Below are 22390 nucleotides of genomic sequence, written 5' to 3'. Positions count from 1 at the left end.
TTTTGGGTTTGGACATCTTGGCTACTGTCATTTAGCATTGTTTTGTGAGAAGCATCTTGTTAGTCTAGAGATACTATCCTACCGGCAGCCCTCCAAGTGCACATAAACACAGAACCTCTGAAACCAACTATCTCAACAAGATTAGCATCTCCTGCCTGCTTCAGCAGATATATTTTTGACAAATGACAAGCTCTTGAACAATAGCAGATGGATTCATATCTGCCCTTCATTTCTGGAAGATGGTGGATGGGTGAGTATGATCACTTCATGGAAGAGGATGTCAGATAGGGATCCAGAGATGAAGGAACTTGTCTTTCTGCAAGACTCACAGTAAATCATAATAGTTTACAAAGCTTTAGACAAAAGTGAAGGTGGGTGTTTATACTTTCTCCAACACTTTATACATAAATGTGTTTGCTAAGTTTTGCTTGTCTTTAAAAAGCTTATGGTTTCCAGAATCCACAGGTTCATCTTTCCTCTGTCTTCACACCAAATGTGTCCTCCTCACTGCTGCACTACACTACCGAGTGACTTGTGGTGCTGTACAGATTCTAATTTTGCTAGTGTCAGCAATCTACGTCTAAGAGTAAATATATTAAAAGATGACCTGACAGCCTATTCTTTGAAAGGAACAGCACAAGTTCCACCAAACTGCTGTATCTGTATAAACAGATTGCATTTTTCTCATTTATTTAAGCTAACATTGGACATTCTGTATTGCTGCGCTTCTTCCTACACCTATTTCTCTCTATCTTCTCCACCTAGTTACCTGAAGCAGTATTTTTCTTCTTTTAGGTCAAGATTTCCACTCAGCACATGATTTGGCCAGTTTCCATCAAAAATCACTATCTGCACATCTGCTAACCAGTGTCACACTTCCGTACTGCTGTTCACACTGGTTCCTCCCATCACTTACACACTTTCCCCTTTAAATGCAGTTGCCTCAGAGGCTGACTGATCTGTCTGCAGTTGTTGCTAACAACACTGCAGAACTGTCACAGCCAGTTCAGGGAGCTCAGCCAGTTATTTACATGCAGCACATATGAAAGCCCATTCCCAGAGTTTCAATGCTCCTTGTTCAGCACAGACAGTAGCATCACTCAGATCTGCCTGGTATCTTAGAGACAACTTCTTATATCACTTATTTCTGCTGCTGGAAAAAGTATTTGATTTGATCAATGCTCCAGTCACCCAAGTGTGAAATAGAAATTTCTAACTGGATAACCCTGATTCCAAGAGTGGACTACCCCACTGCATCTCATTTTACCTTTAAACCTCAAGATAAGAGTATTACTGTACTGGAGAAAGAGCTAGGAAAAATACACATCTATTTAGACACCAAGATCTTCATTCTGGCCATGTTAATAAACCCCAGTGATGTTAGCTGAAGCCTGTGGAATTTCATTATCCAGGCCATTTGAAGAGCTGTTCCACACCAGTCTGCATGGTGGCAGTTGTACTTGATAAAGGAATATGAGCAAATGTGCCACAAACACCATTAAGTAAACAAGTAAGTACGAAAAGCTGCATGTATCTTCAAAATCAAAACCAGCTCATTTGCATCTGCAAGCAGGTTTTCCTAATTAGGCAAGTCAAGAAACATCACCAGTTCCTATGGTAGGTTCTGGGTAGAGAACTCCTAAATTATATTTCAGAGACATGTGGAGGTAGCCGCCAAAACCTGACATTCATTAAATCAGATGCTGCAATTAAACACCTGGTACAAATATCCCTCATGAAATTGCATTACTTTGGTCTTATACCCCTTTCTTTACCTTCAGGTTTGCTATTTTCCTTTGACAGATCATAAGAACATGAAGATAACTAACCAATATTCAAGTACTCTTAAAAATCAAGTACTTGTCATGTCTGAGTTGACAATGGTTATCATACTGTGGGTAAAGTCTTGATACATGTGCAAGACAAAAGAATTGAACCGAAGCAGAAAGCACTAACTGCATTTAGAAATGTGTGTAATTTCAATTCCTTGTCCTTCTATTGAAAAAAAGACTCCCAAACTCACAAATCAGATAAAAGCAGTCCTATTATTTCAGCCACCTGAATATCAGAAACCATGCAACATCAAGACAGGCTCTACTTCTATTGAGATTAGAAATACTTAGTAACACCTGCTTTGCAATACTGCATTTATATTGATTATCCTGTGTCATACCAAAAGATACAAAACAAAAGACACAAAACAAAAGACTAATCCATCCCTGACAGTGTTCAAGGCCAGGTTGGACAGAGCCTTGGGTGACTTGGTTTAGTGTGAGGTGTCCCTCCCCATGGCAGGGAGGTTGGAACTAGATGATCTTAAGGTCCTTTCCAACCCAAACTATTCTATGATTCTATGAATCACCATGTATGAGAGGCCATTAAGCTAGTTTAGATACTAAGGAATATGCTCACAATACCCTTGGCAAGCATCTGAATTTTTTTCAGTTATGTTTCCTGTACAAATTCATTGCTATGGACTTCTTATATCTTTATGCAATCAAGATGCACTTTACATACATACGTCTTTCATGTATGTTATATACCACTGTGCCACATCAGTGCTGCAGGAAAAAGAAGCAGCACTTGTAATCATGTAAATAGGTACAATAGGAACTTAGCAGGGTTTCCTTCCCCTCCACACTTCCAAAGTGTTCATCCATTAGCCTCATGTCTCCCACAGAAGTACAGCACACTTATGCTTATACTCATCCCTTTTAACCTTCACACTTCAGAACCTGAGAAGTAACTCTGTTTCCAGGCACTGGACATAACACTTGATCGTCAGAAACAGCTCTGCTTCAGCCGCTTACTTGGCAGTATCAGCTCCGCTGGTTATGAGGGTGTTAATCAAAAGCTCATGTCCGTATCTTGCAGCCACGTGTAGAGGGGTATTACCATCCTTATCAACACAGTCGATTTCCCCTCCTGCAAAAAACGTTTTCATACCATTTAACACTGAAAGATTAAGCATGAACCAGTGACCACAAATGCTATTTCTCTCTAGCGAGTGCAGCATCACCAATCCAGCCACAGAGACACCAAATTTCAGAGACCAAGAAACAGCACACAGCAAGCTGCCAGCTGTCAGCCACTGGTACTGAATGTGATGTGGTAGCATCACCTTCACCTCTTTCTCCAGCTACAGTGATGAAGAAAAGTGGTGGGAAATAGGCGAGCAGGATGAAATACCACGGTCAAGTACATGATTCACACTTGCTGCTCATCTAAAGGCACAAATGGATGCTTTGAATTAAACTAGCAAAATAAACTGCTGAAACTCACCCTCATTCATAAAAGCACTGCCACTAAACCTTACCTGTAAGACAGCAATGTTAAATAGAGTTCGCTCCAGAGGCCAGCAGGAACACACTACAAACAACAAGCAGGTTGTGTGCCTTTGCCTTTTCTGTGCCTTACAAAAGAACAACCAAACAGTGCTTAAGTAGAACTGTTGCAATTTAAACCTGTCATCTTGTGGTTTATGCTCACATATTATTTCTTTCTTCTCTGCCACAGCTTTTGACCCACACAAGATTGCTATCAGGCCCTTGTTTTCTTTCTGGACCAAGGAACTGTAACTTTTTCAGTCTTTCCTTGTAAGTCAGGTTTGCTGCACTCCAGCTGGCCCACATCCTTCTGGAAGTGAAATGTCAAAAGCCAGAAACAGTACTAGAGCCGACATCTCCTAATGCTGAACTGAGCAAAGTGATTACTTCATGCCCGCTGGCTACGCTCTTATCTATACACCCCTGTACATTGCACAGCAACATGTACACTGCTGATCATTTTTCTAAGCACCATGGCACTGTTGACTTGTGGTCACAAGCTTCTGACCTTCTGCAAGCCCCAGATCCTTTCCTGATGAGCTGCCACCCACCCAGCTGTTGTCATTCTGACCTTGTCTAATGGCTACTCCTGCTTGTGCGGGATCTTTGCTTTGCTTTACTTGCATTATAACTTCTGTCTCCAATTTTACAGGATCGTTTTCCATTCTGAATCCACCTTCTGCAAACTAACAGTCTCTTCCAACTTTGTGTTTTCTCCAAATGTTAAAAGCACATTTTTCTATTCCTCTGTCCAAGTTGTTAATGAAAATACTGGACAGTTCCAGGTCCAGGAGGGAAACTGAACACTGCCTCACTACACCTTCCATTTCAACAACAATCCATTTATTACTAATTTCGGAGTGTAGTTTTTCAACAAGTTATGCACCAGCACAGTGACATTTTAATGCTCCACTGGTTTTCTGTGAGAATACTTTATGAAAGCATATAAAAAAATCTTGCTAACATCAGGATATAATATTTACTGCATGTCGACTCCATACATAGGAGATAACATGTGGAGACAGTGTTCTCATGGGAGAATGGATAATTGGTACGTAAACTCTGAATAATCCTGAAAGATACAGCAAGGCCATGAGAGGCCCAAGGAAGCTTAAGCAAGCAAGATAAGAAGAAGCTGGAATTCACTGAGTTAATGAGAACTGTGGACTGTTGGCAAGCTTTCGACGTCAAGTTCTCACACCTGTGCTTAACCAATTATATGTTAGTCACCAAGGGTCTTCAAGACATGTATCCAATCATAATATGCCAAATCACTGTAAGTGCATGTAAGAAATAGCATATACGGAGTTAAGGCTTTGTCATAAATTTGGCAATCGCTTGATCACATTGATCGTCTCTGCGTTGTCCATGACTCCCATGTCAACAAGTGGCGCCCGAACAGGAACCCTCCGATCGGTAACTCGACGAACACGAGTTTGAAGGTCCGACGAAAAGGAGGGGGCGGAGAGCCAGCCGAAAGTCAGAGCTGCCCCGGCGCTGAGAAGTCAGATGTCTGCAAAACTTCGGGGATCTCGCCCTGATCAGGTGAGCGGCCGGGGAGGAGATGGGGCACTTGCTATCCAAAGAGGAACAGGCGGTGGTGAAGCTCCTCCAGCACATTCTCTCTAAGTGAGGACTGCAATACGATAGTGCCGCCTTACAGAGGCTGTTAAAGTGGTCCCGTGATCGCGAGGTTAGTAAAGGGACCAAAGATGCACAGAAACACTCTACACTTTGGAGATTGGTGTTTGAGACTTCGAAAGATGAAATTGGAAAGGGCGGCGGTAGCTTCTGTATTTGCCGCCACAGCTCCAGAAGGGGCTGTCTCCCCTCACCCCCATCACAGTGCTGCGGCTCTGACTTTTGCACCTCCAGTGGTACCTGGAACGGCGCCGAAAAAAATCAACGCCCCGAGACGATGAAAGCAAGAGCCAGGTCACAGATGGGCATGCACCGAACGAGAGACACCTGACAAGAAAGGCATAGCTGCGAATGACGGAGACCCTGAGTTCAACCCAGGATCAGACTCCGAGTCCCCTGAATCCCAGCCAGATTTATATCCTCTGCTTCCAGACTCTGACTCTTCGTCTCCCGGGTTGGTCTGCTCAGCTCATCAGCAACTACTCACTGGCCTTGGAGACGCTCAGCTGCAACAATTGATGAAAAAGCTTGAAGCCCTCGAGACTCAGATTGAGACATCTCCATCGGCGCCTCCACCTTATCCTCCGCAAAACCCCTTCCTTAAAGAAGGCAAACAGGGGGAGGGGGTGGGAGAGGTATCGGGGGGCACAAATCCTGCGCACCGTTGGCACGGGTTAATCAAAGATGCAATTATTACAGGTGAATTTTCTGCAGTGGGCCTCTCTGCATATCCTGTGTTTACTACATAGCAGGGGGTTAAAGAGTGGGAAGCTTTTGATCTCAAAATAGTTAAGGAGGCTTGACAAGCAGTGACCACATATGGGTTAAAATCCTCTTATACTCAAGCTGTATATGTTATGATTTTTTTTGCAATTGACAGGAGACTTTAATGACTCCCCTGCTATAATACATGGTCAGGCATCAGGTTCAGGTTATATGACTAAAACTCCGGGTATTCTGGTCCAGTACAAGGATTTGGAAACCAGCATTTGGAAAGGTCCTGCGGAAGTAAAACTAACAGGTTGAGGTTATATGTGTGTAAATTACAAATTCCGGTTTGCGGTGGGTGCCAGCTCGATGGGTGAAACCCTGGAAAGAGTCAGCACCGCTCCAGGACACCCCCCTTGTCAGTGATTGAATGAATTGAAATTTGAGCTCAGGACATCCGTTTTATGGATGTTTTCAGTCCTTCTTAAAGTGAAGGGAGCAACCTTTTTTACATTAAAGTAAACAAACAAACAAAACAAAACAAAACAAAAAAAACAAAAACAAAACAAAACCCCACCCACCACCCCCACGCCCCCCTCCCCCAAAACCCCAGGGAAGCGAGATCAGCGCGGGATACAGACATATTGTGTGATTTTCTGGTGGTGGGAAGGTCTCTCATATGCTCTTATCAGGGGTATTGGGCATACTGTGACGGACCGTGGACTTGGGAGCCCATATACAACTCATTTAATACAGTTTCTCTGTGATACTCATGTACTAGAAGTTGGTAAATATAAGTACGTCCAGGTTTCTATAGATCTTTGGAGACCTTTATAGATATTTCTGGCCACTTCTTCCAACATAGGCTGGCCACCTGTGTCGGAATGAGTGTGCATTTTGGTCAGTATAAAAACCCAAGCCTCATGCGATGTGGGGGAGGCAGAGCCTCTGCGGGGACGCCCGCTAAGGATGAACCTGCCACCTCGCACTGCAATGTTGCTTCTCGGAGCTGGTTTCCTGTTAGTCTCTACAGGGTCCTTGTGCCACGTTCTGTACGTGGGACTGTAGTGGGAGTAATGATTGTCTGGATTTTGTGCTTCAAATATTGTAGTTGTGTGGAGGGTGCTTGTGGGATCCCATAAGTGTGTGTTTGTGTGTGTGTGTGTGTGTGTGTGTGTGTGTGTGCGCGCGCTGAGGGCAGACGGTGTTCTGTGTATTTTTTGGTGTTGGGTTCATGTAAAAGTTTTTAACTGGTAGCAGTTTAACATTTCGGGCAAGAAAGGGTTAATGCAAAAGCACGGTTGCCGGCAGGTATTTATGGTTGCTGCTGAAGCAGGCAGGCAGCTGTAGCTGCTGCCGAGCAGGCCGGCGTTTGTAGCTGTGCAAAGCAGGGTGAGTGACTTTGGGGAAAAAAAAAAAAAAAAATTCTTTGATAAGAGTTTGGTACCCATGTTCAGAAAAAAAGAAAAAAAAAAGCTGCCCTCTGATTCAGCTCTCGGTGCTCCACTGGTGGAACAGTCAGGATGAAAGCCAGAGCCCAGGAGTGAAAAAAAAACAAAAACAAAACAAAAAAAAACAACACCACCCCCCCCCCAAAAAAAAATAAAAAAAGCCCCAACCTCTCAGTCTATTGAGGCAGTTCGTAGAGACACCACAGACAAAGCCTAAAGAGCACCTGCAACACAGTGGGTGCGTGGTAGGAGCCTTGCTTAGTATGGTTAAGGTAACCTGGGGGTGAATCCAAGACTTGGAGGAATAGATAGATCCGTTGAAATAAGAACCGCTAACTAAAAAAGCGAGAGGGGTAGTGCAAGCACACAAGCTTTATGGGCCGTCACCTAAGCAGCATCAGGGTGGCAGGAAAAAAAAAAAAAAAAAGAAAGAGGCAATGATGCAGCAAACTCCGTGACTGTTAACAATGTGCAGTTTAACCTGTCTGCTGCTCAGGAACTGATAACCTGGAGGAGGGACTATATTTGTGTCCTCCTGCCTACAGGTCCATGGCGACTGCCTGCAAAGTTTGTCAAGCCTTGCCATGAGCTGGACAGACGAATGGAGGAACCTGATGCCTCAGCTACAGGAGCTGCCCGTGAATACCCCAAGCAGAATGAGATAGAGGAAGAGAAAAGCTAATAATTGCAGAACATCACTTGGGGGCAACTGAAAAGTAACATCCTGAATATGTGTGCTTGTAAAGTAGCTATTATTAGAGGCTGTGATTTTGTGTATAAAACCACCTGTATTTACTAGCCAGTTGCTAATGAGGAACTACACCTTGTATTGTATAGATTTGTCACATGTAAAAGAGATGTTAGAGTATGGAAATTTGCAGTAGCTGCTAGAAAATGCCAAGGCAAAAGCTGGAAAGATTCTAATACAATCGTAGTGTTATAAAGCAGGTGATGGAACAAATTAAGAGGGTGGGAGAATTCCACTGGTAAGAAATTTCTTTGGCTAGTCCCTCGCTGTCATCAGCATCTTCAACATGCTGCTGCACCCTGTAATAGTTACTCTGCTGATGTAAATCTGTGTGTGCCTTGCTGTAGTAGCGACTTGTTACTGGATGAAGCAGGTGAAACTCTGCATTGACAACAAGGTGCAAGGACTGAGGCTGACAAAATGCCTGCTACCACAATCAAGGGCAAGACTGGGTTGGCCTCTGTGTTTGCCACCAAGAAGAACCTTTATCTCCGCTGTTGGCTGCAACCCAGCAGGCATGGATCGGTGGGGACGCATGCCATGCCAGACCTTGATGTGAAGGATGGCCTCCCCTGTTATCAGAGAGCCATACAGGAGAAAAAAGGGGCAGGCCCAGCAGCCTGTAGTTGGCATATGTTGGAGATATAATCTAGCCCAAATCCCCTGCTCAAGTAGAGTCACCCAAAACATATATAAAACAAAAAGGGGGAGATGTGGAGACAGTGTTCTCACGGGAGAATGGATAATTGGTACATAAACTCTGAATAATCCTGAAAGATACAGCAAGGCCATGAGAGGCCCAAGGAAGCTTAAGCAAGCAAGATAAGAAGAAGCTGGAATTCACTGAGTTAATGAGAACTGTGGACTGTTGGCAAGCTTTCGACGTCAAGTTCTCACACCTGTGCTTAACCAATTATATGTTAGTCACCAAGGGTCTTCAAGACATGTATCCAATCATAATATGTCAAATCACTGTAAGTGCATGTAAGAAATAGCATATAAGGAGTTAAGGCTTTGTCATAAATTTGGCAATCGCTTGATCACATTGATCTTCTCTGCGTTGTCCGTGACTCCTGCGTCAACAATAACAGGTCATAACTGCAACAAGAAGAGTTCCACTAAAGCATTATATGGCATTTTCTAACTGTAGATAAAGGTCAGTGAAATGCTGGGACAGTTTCCCTGGGGTGACAAACATTACTTTCCCACAGAAAAGTCAGAGGACTGTGATCACGAAGCCTACTACCCTGCAGCAGACGAGAATTAGGATGTTTTGGCATCTTCTGCTCTTGAGCAATATATGCCAGATATTGCCCACTCCTCCCCAAGTGTTTACAAACAGTTTGTGCATTTGCTGATGTCGGAAATTTTGGCTGACCTATGAAATTCTCCAGCTTTGCTTTTTCACCATTTTTAAAGATAGGTGTTACATTTGCAACCTTCCAATTTAAAGGTAATCAGTTCTTCCTCTACAAGTCACGAGAGACAGCAGCCAGGAATCGAGATCCTTAGCCAGCCCATTAAGTACGGCAGAACGAAACTCCATTTCTTAAAGTCATTTACATTTCTCTCTTCCACGATATCCCATGGCAATGAGGCATAAAGTCACTTGCAATCAGATCTGTGCACAACACTAAAATTAGAGGGCTAGCAAATGAAGAAAGAAGCGAAACCCAAGTAACTTGAAGAAGAGTAGAGAGGCATGAATGACAGATGAAGAACTTCCAGTCCTTTCACACACAAATCCAACACAGAGCAAACAACAGCTCTTAAGTCAGAGACTGTATTTGACTAAACAGCTAAAAAATTGCACTAAAGCACAGTTTCTTCAGTTTGCCCAAACTCCTTTTATTATGACTATTTTACTTATGCAAGAAGAGATATGACAACAGTTTCCATGATGACGTGAAAGAAGCATGATGTACTGAAGACCTCCATTTTAACATACAATTGTGTGTAAATATAGGTGTCACTACCTTTACAGTGTAACTGTTCAGCCATCTTCAATATCTCACACTTAGGTTTCAAGTTAAGGATTTTGGAAAACAACAGAACCAAACCACGAACCACAGACCATCCTGTCTGGTATAGTGGCCAAAGCTGAGAAGCATAAGTAAACAAGCAGTAACAGCAGCCTGTGTCAATCAGAAACAGGCCTCTGCCAGATCTCCAACAACAATATTTGTTATACTTTGTAGATTTCTTGGACAAAGGAGATACCTGATAAATGACTGATAATCAGGAATCCTGGCTATGCCAGAACAAACAAGTTGGCACTGGTCCACCCTCCTGAGTATTTATTCAACACTTAATGAAGACAGTGGCAAGGCGTAGAGCTAAGGGAGCTGAGAGAAATACAGTTACGGAGTGGAGGGTAGAGGAAACGGCCCAAATTCTAAGAACATGGGGGCTCCCAAGGGAGAGCAACCATTTATTTTCCAGTTTTTAAGTCATTTGAGAAAGAAAGTTGTGCCTGCTTCTCAGCGGAAGACCTAAGTACAGCATTGAACTCTTGTTTTCAGGTTAAGAATCACAATAGATCAGCTGGACCACTGTCAGCTGGACGAAAAAGGGATTCTGTTAACAACCAAAATCTCAGCTTGTAATGACATGCTGGAGTGAGAGCTGTCAGTGCAGCTCAAACCCAGAAGCCAATGGAGAGCTAAGCAGCTCTCAGAGCAGACCTTTGGCACCCTGGGTTAGAACAACTAAACACTGCTACCTTGGAAATGCCTGATTTTTTGGAGAGTTGTTAAGCACAGAAACTCACCGTTCTGAATGAGGGTCTGTGACCGTGTGAACCTCCCATGGACGGCTGTCATGTGCAATGGGCTCTTCCCATCCTTACTCTAACAGAAACAAAACAGAAACCCAATCATTTAGCATGTAAAGTGGTGGTAACAGTTTGAAGTCTCTCAGCTCAACATCCTAAGACAAAACCTCCACTGGCTTCAAAAGTCTGTAGGACTGAAGCTATACATGATGATAAATGCTGAAAGTATAAGCATACAAGTAAAATAGTTCCTCAGCAATGAGTAGCAAAGGGGCTGGAGTAGAGCATGACCTTACAACCTGGCTGTACACAATACATGCTAGAAACTATAGATTTATAACATATTATCCTTTAGTATTATTTTTAAGTAACATTTCCAATTTGGTCAATATTTTCCCTAACAGAGGAAGCATAAAATTAAGTATGACATTCTCTGAGGGATTCAAGAACTATATCCTGTTTATCAATCTGCATTTTATAGATACATCCCAGAATAAACCCCATTATATTAAAAAGTTCTGGTTAATAAATTTCCATGCAATCAAAAATAGGATGTCTACAAAATACCATTAGAAAACAGGGAAGGCATGTGAAAGGAAAGGTACAATGAGTAAAGATTAATGGTTTTTGTTCTAGAGAAAGAAACTGAGATAGGGGAAGCAGAGGAGCTGACAAAACAGCAAGGAAAAGGGTAGCAGTCTCACTAATCACATCACTTTGTGTTTATTGGCATGGGGATTTTGCATTCCTTGGCTAGCACCATCCCTAAGTTCATTTTAATAATTCTGAGTTTAAGTAATGCACTGACTACTGATCTAAAGGGACTTGCCAAAGGCATTAAATGCTAAGAGACCCCTTTTACAGATGCAAAACTGAAACACACAATTTAAAGTACAGCAGTGAAAATCTTATATGAACTCAGAGATGTCAAGTCTTCTGTTATGTATACCAGTACTCTCTGTGGGTTAACAGCAAGGCCCTTTCAGATTCATCAAGATGCATCAATTATATCTCAATAACGTTCAGATATCCTAAAAGAATCAGACTTCATAAAACTCAGGCTCTAAAACAGGTAAATAAACTTTAGATTTTACTTCCCCAGGAAAATCAAAAGGAACTCTTTAGAACCAGGTTTAATTAAATGCATACCGTAGGGGAAGGAAAACACCAGCAAATAAGTTCCTTCACTTACCACCACTACCCAAGATAACATTTTGATAGAGCTCCTGGAACTATATTTTAGTAGTAATTCATGCCTTCAGGTGAGTGGCTGGCCTAGAGTTTAAAGCTGTCATTATATTTATCAAGGTACTGAGAACTCCTCTGCTGGGAAGCAGTCTCATCCAAACAATTTAATGATTAATTTGCTCAACATCACTCTACTTCCATCAAGGATTTAAAGCCATGCTGTCCTTGTTACTAGAGTTTCCAGTCTCCTGAGATATGCAAAACAGGATAAAGCAAAACTAAAGAGCTGCAATGCAAGTTTTACCTGAATGTTAACATCTGCCCCATTATTCACTAGTAGTTCAAGACACAGTGCTCCGTGAGTAGAGGCAGCAGCGAAATGCAAGGGAGTGAATCCATTATTATTAGGCTGATTTACATTAGCACCGTAGTCAATCAGCTCATTAACAACAGAATCCTGACCATTGTAACAGGCAATGTGAAGTGCAGTATTTCCATAGACATTCATTTCATCAATCTAAAATGAGACAAGGAGACGTAGTTAAAATTACAGACATAGCTAATCATTTTACATAACACATCACATACTGCAAATGGAAATAGCTGGAGGCTTGACCTGTCACAGGGCATATTTCTCACCAGAGAATTTCATTGACAAAAATATACTCCCAGAGAGATTAATTTGGAATGCTTTACCTTTGCTATTATTAGCTTTTTACCCTACTGGCCATTTCTAAAAGCCAGTATGAAGCTTACACTGATAGCAGGGCTATGTAATGATAGTGATGATGACAAAAGCTGGAAAGCCTTCACATGTAAGTAGGATAAATAAAAAGCTCACAATCTTTATTAAAAAGGAATTAAAACACTGACTACAGAATTTCTGTGAACAGAATGAGGCTTAAGAACTCTTTTTACAGATTTCTTTTGGGAAGGGAATGAAGGTGTTTGAGTTAAGGGAAGGTGAAACTGAACAGACATTTACACTTCAATAAGAAACCACTTTCGGTAGCTCAGCATTATAAAGATGTAATTCAGATTATGTTACTTCTTGATGACTGGCTTTGTATTCAACTGCTGTTCTGTAAAACAGGACAAGACAGATTGTACAAAAGATTCAGCAGTGATGTGAATACCCTTCCACAAAATAAGACTTCTCAAAGATCACACCCCCAGTGGTGCAGAATGTGGAAGTTAAAGGTAGCTATGAGCATAATACTGGTAATATCAGGAAACACCTATTCCCTTCAACTGCACAGTTTGGAGCCTGTGAAGATGGACTTCTGACATTTTTTTGGCAGTTGAAAATGCCATGGCAAATGCGATAGCTTTATCTGAAATCTCTGATTAACCAGTGCAGGCTCTTTTGGTCATCTCACTGCTGCTTTGAACCACTGACTTGACAATATTATGCTAAGAGAAGTCTGTGCCCTGAATAAAAGTTCTTTTCCAGAATTAAAGCAATCTTTTCCTTCCCTCTGTCAGCTGCAGAGGAAATACAGGTCCTAAACTTAAACAGCCTGAACTGCTGTTTAGTGAAGTTTGCAGCGTATATGTTGAGAACAACCATTCATCATATCAAGGGGAACACTGAGCCAAGGGAAATTTCATTATTCCGTCTTCCTCTGCAGGAACAGCATGTATTTCCTGGTTTCTTCAGCAAGGTGGCCTGAAACTTACTGTCCATATCAGACGCTTTTATTCCAGAATGTTTCCTGGCTCTTGCACTAATAAACACATGAAGCACAAGGTGGTACAGAAAATGGGACCAATTTTCTTTAGAAAATCTGCCAATAACTGCAGCAGCATCCACAGTAAAGAAGAAAATAATACCTCAAATATGGAGCAACATGGAAGCACATGACCACATACCTCTACCCCCAGGTTAAGGAGGTGTTTCACAATGTTAATCTGCCCATTGGATGCAGCTGCGTGAAGTGGGGTGTAACCCTTCTTGTCTTTACAAGTCACTTCTGCACCATGATTTATCAGTAAGGCAACAACTTCCAGGTGACCTTCAAAAGATGAAAGATAGTAATCAATGAATATACCATCCCACAGCATCACTTCTCCCAAATTACTTCTTTCTAGTTAATGCATTGCCCCTTTTGCTGTTTCACAATGCTGTAAGTTTTATGAGGGGAAAAAAAAAGCATTTTTATAAGGCAAAAAAGCCACAGTTTTATAACAGGAAGAAAAGCATTTTCATAGATGTTCCTAATCCTTGTCAAGAAATCCATGCATTCACCATCACCAGATGTGTCAAACTTCTCCTTCCTGTATTAGTTTTCCAGTCATTAAAAGAACAAAACCACACCTCTTTCCTATTTATTTCTCTAAAAATAACAGTTTGAAGTTTATTCTCCCTGTTAAAGAAAAAACAGTGAGCACAGAAGCATGACAATACAAACCAGCATCCTGTTGATGTAATTTGCAAACATAACTTCTAACACTTCTCGTTTTTCATTAGCAATACAAAATAACTTTAATAAATGATCAAAATGAAGGTATCTCCTCTTTTCTAGCACAACTGAGGAGATAAAAAGCTAAATTTCAAGGGAGTGCAGCATTTAATCCAAAGCCTCCCAATACAAACACAAGATTTTCTACTGAATCCACTGATCTTTGGATCAGGTTGTTGACTTTTCAAAACTGTATCATTAACACAAAACTGTGCAAAAAATCCTCAATATAGGTCTAAAAATGTTTGAATCTAAATTCATAGTCTGTACACATACACTCAGTTTGCAAGCTAAAATAACTGCAATAGCCTCAACATCACAGAGATTGAGAGCTGACTGCCAGATCAATGTGACATCTGTCTTCTGGAGTGAAATGCCTAGCGCTGACTTAGGATATCCCTACAGAATGTAAGGGAAGACCTAAGCATCTCAAAATGCAACTTATAACCCACCAGTATCTCCAGCTTCCTCCTCTTCCTGTAGGTCTCAAACCAACTGGCCTGCTTTCCATGATAGTGCCCTAACCACCAATATTAAATCAAGGCTAACTGAGGAACAGTCCTTATTGCATCACGTTGAAGCAAAGCTATCTTAGAATTAAAAATCTATTATATCAAACAGCACATAAAGTTGTGCACCATCTGAGTAGTACAACGCTTTCCTGATAGGCAGTTCTGCTCATGTGCAGGACCTAGGAAACCGTACGGACAAAGTCTGAAGTGCCCAAAGATATTTAAGCATTCAAGAAACTACACGAAGATAAGACGCTTGGGTCTCATTATCTAAATTCCGTCCAAATTACACCACAGACTCCTAAACAACATTGCTAATTTAGGCCTTAAATGTTATCTAAATATTTTGAAAGGTACATTATGCATTAGTGAAAATAATTAGGAGAAAAAAATATGTGGAATTGCACAGCACAATGTAAGTCCTTTCACCTCTACAGAGTGAAAGTTCAAAGCTCGCTAGCTCGAAAGCCGTATCACATTCATTGGCAAGAGTCCCTCCATCTGTCTGTGTACATCAAAAAAAAAGCATAATATGCTTTTCCCACAGTTTGAAATCTCCTATTTTCTCATTTCCGAAAGCGCCAAGATTAACATCAAGATTTAACAGGTCAGATGAAAGAGTTGCTGGTTGAGGGCACACAGCACCTCACCAATTATTATCTGGAATATACTGCCTGGCCAACAAAAGCTCCTGGACAAGTGTGACCGATATCACAGGCAATCTTGTTCTGGTATTTTTAAATTACAAAGCCCCATTGTAATAAAGTCTCCTTTAACTTGAAAGAAATAATAAGGTCAATTGATTTAATTAAGGAATATTTGGTAACATCACTGATGTTTTGAATAGATGGATCAGTTGTTCTTGTCCCTTCTGGAATAAAAGACAACAATTTGTTCCTAACAGGAAGAAAGCCTATGAAGCATTTCCTAACAATATCATAACTTAGCTACTTATAAACATAGATAAACAGCAAAATTTATGATCACATTTATCTGCATTTTCTATGAAGTAATTTTTATCAAAAACTGAAACAAATACAACAAATATAATGTATTTTTTCAAGCCCAAACTTGTCTCAGGCTGGAATTAGAGTCAGGATAAAAAGCCCAAAATGAAAAAAGCAACACAAAAACCATGTTAGAAAGGAAATCACAGCCAAGTCCTCACCAGCTGTAAAACCATAAATGGAGAGTGTGTTATTTAGACCGGCTGAACTCTTCCCTCTTCAGGGTAAATATAACACTCACTTTACATGGCCAGGTCTGCTCTTGTCCATTTTAAAACTTGTTGTTGATTTGTGAACAGGAAATTAAAAAGAAGGAGCAACAATGCAAGCCTTACCCATGTACGCTGCCCAGTGAAGAGCTCTTCTGTCCTTTTTGTCAAAAGCATTGATGTTTGCTCCCTTGGCTAAGAGCAAATTCACCATCTAGAAGTAACAAGTAAACCAACCCTGTAGGTTAACCAGTTTATAACAAATAATTCTAGCAATAGAGTTGGGATCACAAAATCCTGCTTTTCAGTGATTAATCTGTGAATTACACAAATACTTTCAAAGCTGAGTACATTCATGAGAGGGACTGGTGATGGTCACAAGTAACCCAGACAAGTTCTGTGTGCAGAGAGGGGGCTGAGAGCATGCAGGGTGCTACTACATTCAGCTTGGCAGGCAACCTGTAAGTAAAGCAGGCCTGGAAGAGAAACACTGCTCCTAAAACCAATTTAAGTGATTCTCTTGTGGATTAGGACAAGATTCGTCCAGACCATGAGGTGACAAACCCTAAAATCCGCATGATCTTTCAACAAGGAATTCCTATTTCTTGCCATGCCATGGTGATTTTTATTAAATTCCCATGTGCCGTGGTGGTGTGGACAGGCACCAGGCTGCTTCATATGACACCGGCCTTTAAGACAGCATTGATAGTAGGTGAAATGCTGCTTTCCCCATTGTCAATCATCCAACATTAAAGATAAGAAAAATGAAATGGGGGGGGGGGGGGCAAGGGAATTGAACAGAAAACACGTTCAACAACTGTCTTTTTCAGTAAAACATTCTAAAATAATAAATTACAGAGCTAGGCGATCATATTCCTCTTGTGCACTGCTCTGCCACAGAGATAGGCTAATAACAGCATACATTCAGTTAACATTTCTGATATACTCTATCCAAAAGCTCAGGAGCTCTAGATTATGATGGTTAGACTGAAGCTTTACTATCTCTTTCCTACAGTGCAGTATTTTAAAGGCCAAACACCATCATAATTTTACAGGAACTACCATTCCTCTTCCTTTTTTTTAGTTACAGTACAACTGATCAACTTTCGTTGACAGAAGCCTACTGGTCAAGTCTAAGAGTTTTTATTCCATATGTAGATCTTCAGGTGTGGAACTGACATATAGGATCCTTGCACCTGTACCTAAAGACATTAGCAAAACCCTTTACACAGAGGCTTTATTTACAAAAATTGGGGGGGGGGTTCATGTAGAAACAGTAATTAGGCTGGAAGGCTTTACCTGTATAAGATAAGTATCAAAAACAGAAGCACATTTTTTAGAAGACTAATTAGAAAAGCAGACTGACTGGAGCTCATGTAGCTGAACACTTCTTCAGTATGAAATGAATCCACTGGCTTTCCCTTGTTATTCTGCCACTCATGTTCATAGGCAGTCAAGCTCAGAAAAGCCAAGGACACACCTGTAGCACAGCCAGCTCTCCATGTCTGCATGCACACCTCACTTGTGTGCTGGCTCTGCACAGGTACTTTCCAGTCACTCACTCATTTTGGCAGGTAGGAAACCTGTCGTACAGTTTGGAGAGCAGTTGAATGACAGGATCAGGGATATGGGGCTCAGTCTAGACCCAGCCACAGCAGGCCAACTGTTTGAACTTGGAAATCAACTGATCAATTATGCTCGCAAACAACACACCTCAATGTGGCCATTCAGTGCTGCATGGTGCAGTGCTGTCCGTCCGCCTCGGTCAGAGACGTTGACGCTGCTCAGCATGGGGATGATGACCTCTGCACACTTCACTGCCTTGTTTGCAGCTGCCACGTGCAATGGTGTCTGCCAGTTCTTGTCCCGAGCATTGACATCAGCTGAGTGCTTAATCAATACTTGCACTGCTTCCTGCAATGGCAACACAGTTATATCCATGCTTTTTACAAGGGCATGTAGTGACAGGGCAAGGAGCAGTGGTTTAAAACTGAAAGAGCGGAGATTTAGGTCAGACATTAGGAAGAAATACTTTACTATGAGGGTGGTGACACAATGGAACAGGCTGCCCAGAGAAGCTGTAGATGCTCTATCCCTGGAAATATATAAGGCCAGGTTGGAAGAGGCTTGGAGCAACCTGGTCTAGTGGGAGGTTTCCCTGCCCATGGCAGAGGGTTGGAACTGGATGATCTTTAAGGTCCCTTCCAGCCCAAATCATTCTACAAGTCTATTCCAAAGCAGTTTGAATAAATGCACAGAACACCTTCTTGACAGCTCGATCATATTACCTACACATATTATTTATGCATATCAGACATGGCCAGGAGGAGGGAAAAAGAACATTTACCAAAACAACCTTCCAGGCTAGTGAAACGGTATTGTTGATTCAAAAGGCAGAGTGCACATCACCTCTGCTCTCATTTAAAGCAGGGTCCTCATAATCAAACTTTCCCAACTTGGTTTTCAGATGTACAAAGCTGCCTATGCAGAGAGCCCAGACTGTTCAGTTGGTTAACCTTCAGTACCTCCACCGTCATAATCATGCTCTCACTGAAGAAATACATGTACTTATTTGAACTCACTGTCACAGAGATTGTTTACAAAACAAAAAGCACATGATTTTGGACAGTAAAATCACAGCAAATTGCTGTAAGTTCTATTTATAAACAGGAAAAAGGAGAAAATAAAACAGAATACGTGAAAATAAGATTTTAGCTCTGCAAAAACATGAGAATTACAGGCAAGGGTAGATACTGGTGTCCCCAAGTTAGCATTAGCATTCCTTCCCCCCCTGAGGGCTATACAAAGGCCAAGGGCCTTCACTGCAACATCCATTCTGCCAGCCTGAGATCAAAAAACATCTTTTAAAGTTAATTTTTGGTTTAAAAGTGAATATTTCCCAGTGAGAAAATGTCCTGTTTTCTCTTGAGAGGCTGTCTCACTGGAGAACTCACAATTAGTTCTTTTCTGCTTCTATTAATGCATCTGCCATTGAGCAAGTCAGATGGAAAAACAAGGCTCTCTCAAAACTACATTTGTTTCTTCCTTTTTCCCCCACAAACAGAATACAAAAGAACCACTGGGACACGGTAGCATTCAAGTAGCCTTGTCTTCTAATTACTACTCACAGCTGGTAAGTTGTGATTGAGCAGGGGAGAGCCCTAGTCCTACATAGTACCTTACTCTTTTGCCATAAATTGAAAAGTTTTCTGGAAAGCCCAGCCAAAATCTTAATGAATGACAAACACATACAGTGTGTTTATATAGCACTTTAGTATCCTGAATGGCCCAGGAGAGTGCCTGCAGTCTGTTACAACAGTACATCCATTACTAGGTTTAGTCCTTTATCCTCAACTGATCTCAGCAATTTCATTTTCTACAGCCATCTCTCAAACTGTCCTCTAACAGATTTGTTCAGTTAGCAACACTGCATCTCTTACACCACCAATAATGATTTATCACTGTTGATGTCTCAACAGGATTTTGGTTTTTAATTACAGATCTACTGTTTTAGAAGTCATGTAATCTACTGGAGACTGCCCAGCTGGGACATGAAGTCAGCAGGAAAGTTCATGCACTTTGGCTCTTAATGCAGGAAATCTTAAAGCAAAATTTTTAGAAGTAAATAGTGAGGAGTAGAAAGTATAAGCTAAAAATATTTAGGCTTAAAAAAACCAGCAACCATTTACACATTTTTGTTTACTTCTACATATCCGCTGCTCCATCAGATTTGGGATCAGAATGTTAAAGTCCTGATGGAGAAGTTTTAAATTTATTGCTTGTGAGAGCATGAGCTATCCCTGTTTATTAACATATCTAAAAGTGCGTGCAGTCCACAGCTATGGTGTAAGTCTCTAACAGCTATCCCGACTTATCAGAGTGAAATCTCTTCAAAGCACATACAGCTGAAAGCTGCTACATCCATTAACAATCCTACACAGACACACCTGAGGGTTGTTGATTTGTAAATAAACATTTGAAATACTTAAAGCCCACCTGAAAACTCATTAAGTCTTAAGTAAAAATGGGCTCATGCTTTTAATAAACCTATAAAAAAGTGCAAGGAGACAGCTTTTGAATCCTTTATAGTAAGAAAGCTTTGTAGTAAGAGATTGATAATAAAACTTAAAGCTTGTAGGTAACCATTCTAAAAGCAACTGTGCTCACAGGCACTTCAAAAACTACAGAGCACTACTAGTCAACTTCTGGATCATGAATTCCTCTTCTACTATCAATGTGAACTATGAATTCACCTACTGCTATTGACTAGTATCACTATCAGTTTCACCCTATTATACTGAAGCTGCACATTTGTTAGTTTGTGTAGTAAAGTAAAAGCAGCACTGAAAACCCCTGCAACGCTGAGTCTTGTTTCAAAGTTATTACCAAAAGTAGCAATCATCATACAAATAACAAGGAAAAAAGACTGGGGAAGAAAGCTACATGTGTTTAGAAAATACATAGCAGACCATGAAAAGGCATCAAAGGCTGGTGCCTTCCCCTGCTGCTTCTCTGTTGTACCTGGGTACTCACTTTGAGGTACAGAACTGCTGGCACAATGAAAGGCAGTTTCTCATTGTCCAATTGGCCTTCAGCTGACAAAGAGTTAAAGATGAGAACAAACCCACAGAAAGGCATACATTTCTGTTACAACTGTCACTGACAATGAAAATCACGTACTCTGATACATCCAAAAAAAGAAACCAAGCACAGTGCAATTCCCGCATCAGGAAGATTGTGGCTGTGTTTTAAGGTTTGAGTCTGACCTTTGTCTTCCAACATGGCTTTTTGTATTTTGCCTCATTACAGCATTCATACTCTATCAGATATTCCTTTCAGAGGGTTTCAGTGGATGCCAGCAGCTGGGAAGCTCAGCCAGCAGCCAAACAATGCCCGAGTTCAGAAGCAAGCCCAGGATTCCTGCCTCCAGGCTTGGCAAGCGCTGGGACTGTTACAGAGGTGATTCAAGTCCATCAATCTCTGGAAGACAGCCATCCTCTGTCTCTTTTACAACTCCTCCTCTCGTCCCCAGCAGCCAATTTGGTCTGCAGTTGGGCTCACTGTTAACTAAGTATTAGGAGGATAAAGTATATAGGGAGGTCCAAAATGGAAAGCCAAGCATAATGGTGCAGTTGAGAACAGTCATGCCTGAACTGCATTCCTGACACTGTTGCTCCTTTTTGAGATAGCAATGGAAGAAGTACAACATGATGCCAGAAGACTTCTAGTTGTCAAGTAGAAGAAATATGGGCTAACCCTTCTTTATGCATGAATCAAATGCATTAACAGAAAACCTAATGAATGCCTGGAAATGCAATTAACCAAAACAAACTATGTGGTAATACGTGTTGGATCACATACATATCCACTCCCTCCTGGCACATGCATAGCATGCACACATCCATATGGATTTATTCCTCTATTTCACCACTTAAAGATGATGTAGCCCCTGCAGACTCTATCCCATTTCTGTCCTGGTCACCCACTCCAGCTGATGGTTGCTCAGTATGACTTGCTATGGTAATGTAAAGCATTCCACAAGGTGAAAATCAACCACATTAGGCTTAAAAGCAGCTATAACTAAATGTAAAAGCTGGCCTCCAGCTGCAATGCTAAAGGCCATGCACACTGCAGATGCTTCCCTGAGTGTCACCGTGCTACTTACTACAGCTCTCAATGGTTTGCTTTTTCCCCCAGCACAGAGTTTATGTGCAAAAGCAGTGTAACCAAAGCTTACTCACTTCACTTCTTGAAGCAACTGCCCGATGAAGAGGAGTCAGCCACATATTGTCCTTGGCATTAACACGAGCACCTGCAAGTAAACAGCAGAAGTTACATCCATGCCTTGGGTGAGACACTGAAAGCCTTGCCCAGCTGTTTCCTAGTAACAAGAGCTGAGCTGTTTGTGGTACTCTCAGCACTCCCCGTGACTCTCCTGGCACCCTCTTCGCTTTGGAAATGCGTTTCCAGATCCTGCATAGATAGGAGCTGAAGTATGATTCAGAAAGAAAGGAACTGGAGAGGTCAGACTATTATCAGGAACAGCTTTGTTTACAGGACACAAAAGAAGCAAGATTAGTTGTATGTATATACATGTATCTCTATGTATATGCACTTTTTACATCAACTGATACAGTTGGGGAGGAAAAAAAAGCAATCCTTTGCTCAGAGCACTGCTGCTGTCTGCAGACAGAACGAATGGAAAAAGAGTCTCTTGTTTCCAGATCAACAAGGCAGACCACTGATAGATATAACTGCTTCCCTGCTTCACAAATCTTGCTGAGGTTGAGAAAACAGGACCAGGAAATGCTCAGGTTGAGGAGGAAACTGGGCACTTACTCCCTCAGCTTCTGCCTGTGTTATTC

At 41.5% G+C, this 22390-nt stretch overlaps 1 protein-coding gene across 12 annotated transcripts in view; it reads right to left on the bottom strand.

Moving 5' to 3' along the window:
* ANKRD44 (ankyrin repeat domain 44) overlaps positions 1-22390 on the bottom strand; it is a 140686-nt gene that overhangs the window by 40003 nt on the left and 78293 nt on the right. For all 12 annotated transcript variants that reach the window (XM_061456948.1, XM_061456912.1, XM_061456985.1 and 9 more), the window contains exons 4-10: positions 21767-21837; positions 17739-17939; positions 16152-16239; positions 13708-13850; positions 12140-12352; positions 10645-10723; positions 2811-2925 (exon numbers count right to left, since the gene is read on the bottom strand). In XM_061456948.1, coding sequence (XP_061312932.1) covers positions 2811-2925; positions 10645-10723; positions 12140-12352; positions 13708-13850; positions 16152-16239; positions 17739-17939; positions 21767-21837 — 910 coding nt within the window. The remainder of the gene's footprint in view (positions 1-2810; positions 2926-10644; positions 10724-12139; positions 12353-13707; positions 13851-16151; positions 16240-17738; positions 17940-21766; positions 21838-22390) is intronic.

The sequence above is a fragment of the Pezoporus flaviventris genome, unplaced genomic scaffold (assembly GCF_033815535.1).
Source record: "Pezoporus flaviventris isolate CSIRO_AGI_PZ_B2104156 unplaced genomic scaffold, CSIRO_AGI_Pfla_v1 ptg000001l, whole genome shotgun sequence".
Taxonomy (NCBI): Eukaryota; Metazoa; Chordata; class Aves; order Psittaciformes; family Psittacidae; genus Pezoporus; species Pezoporus flaviventris.
The sequence above is the reverse complement of the archived record's forward strand: the minus strand, read 5'-3'. Positions and strand labels throughout refer to the sequence as shown.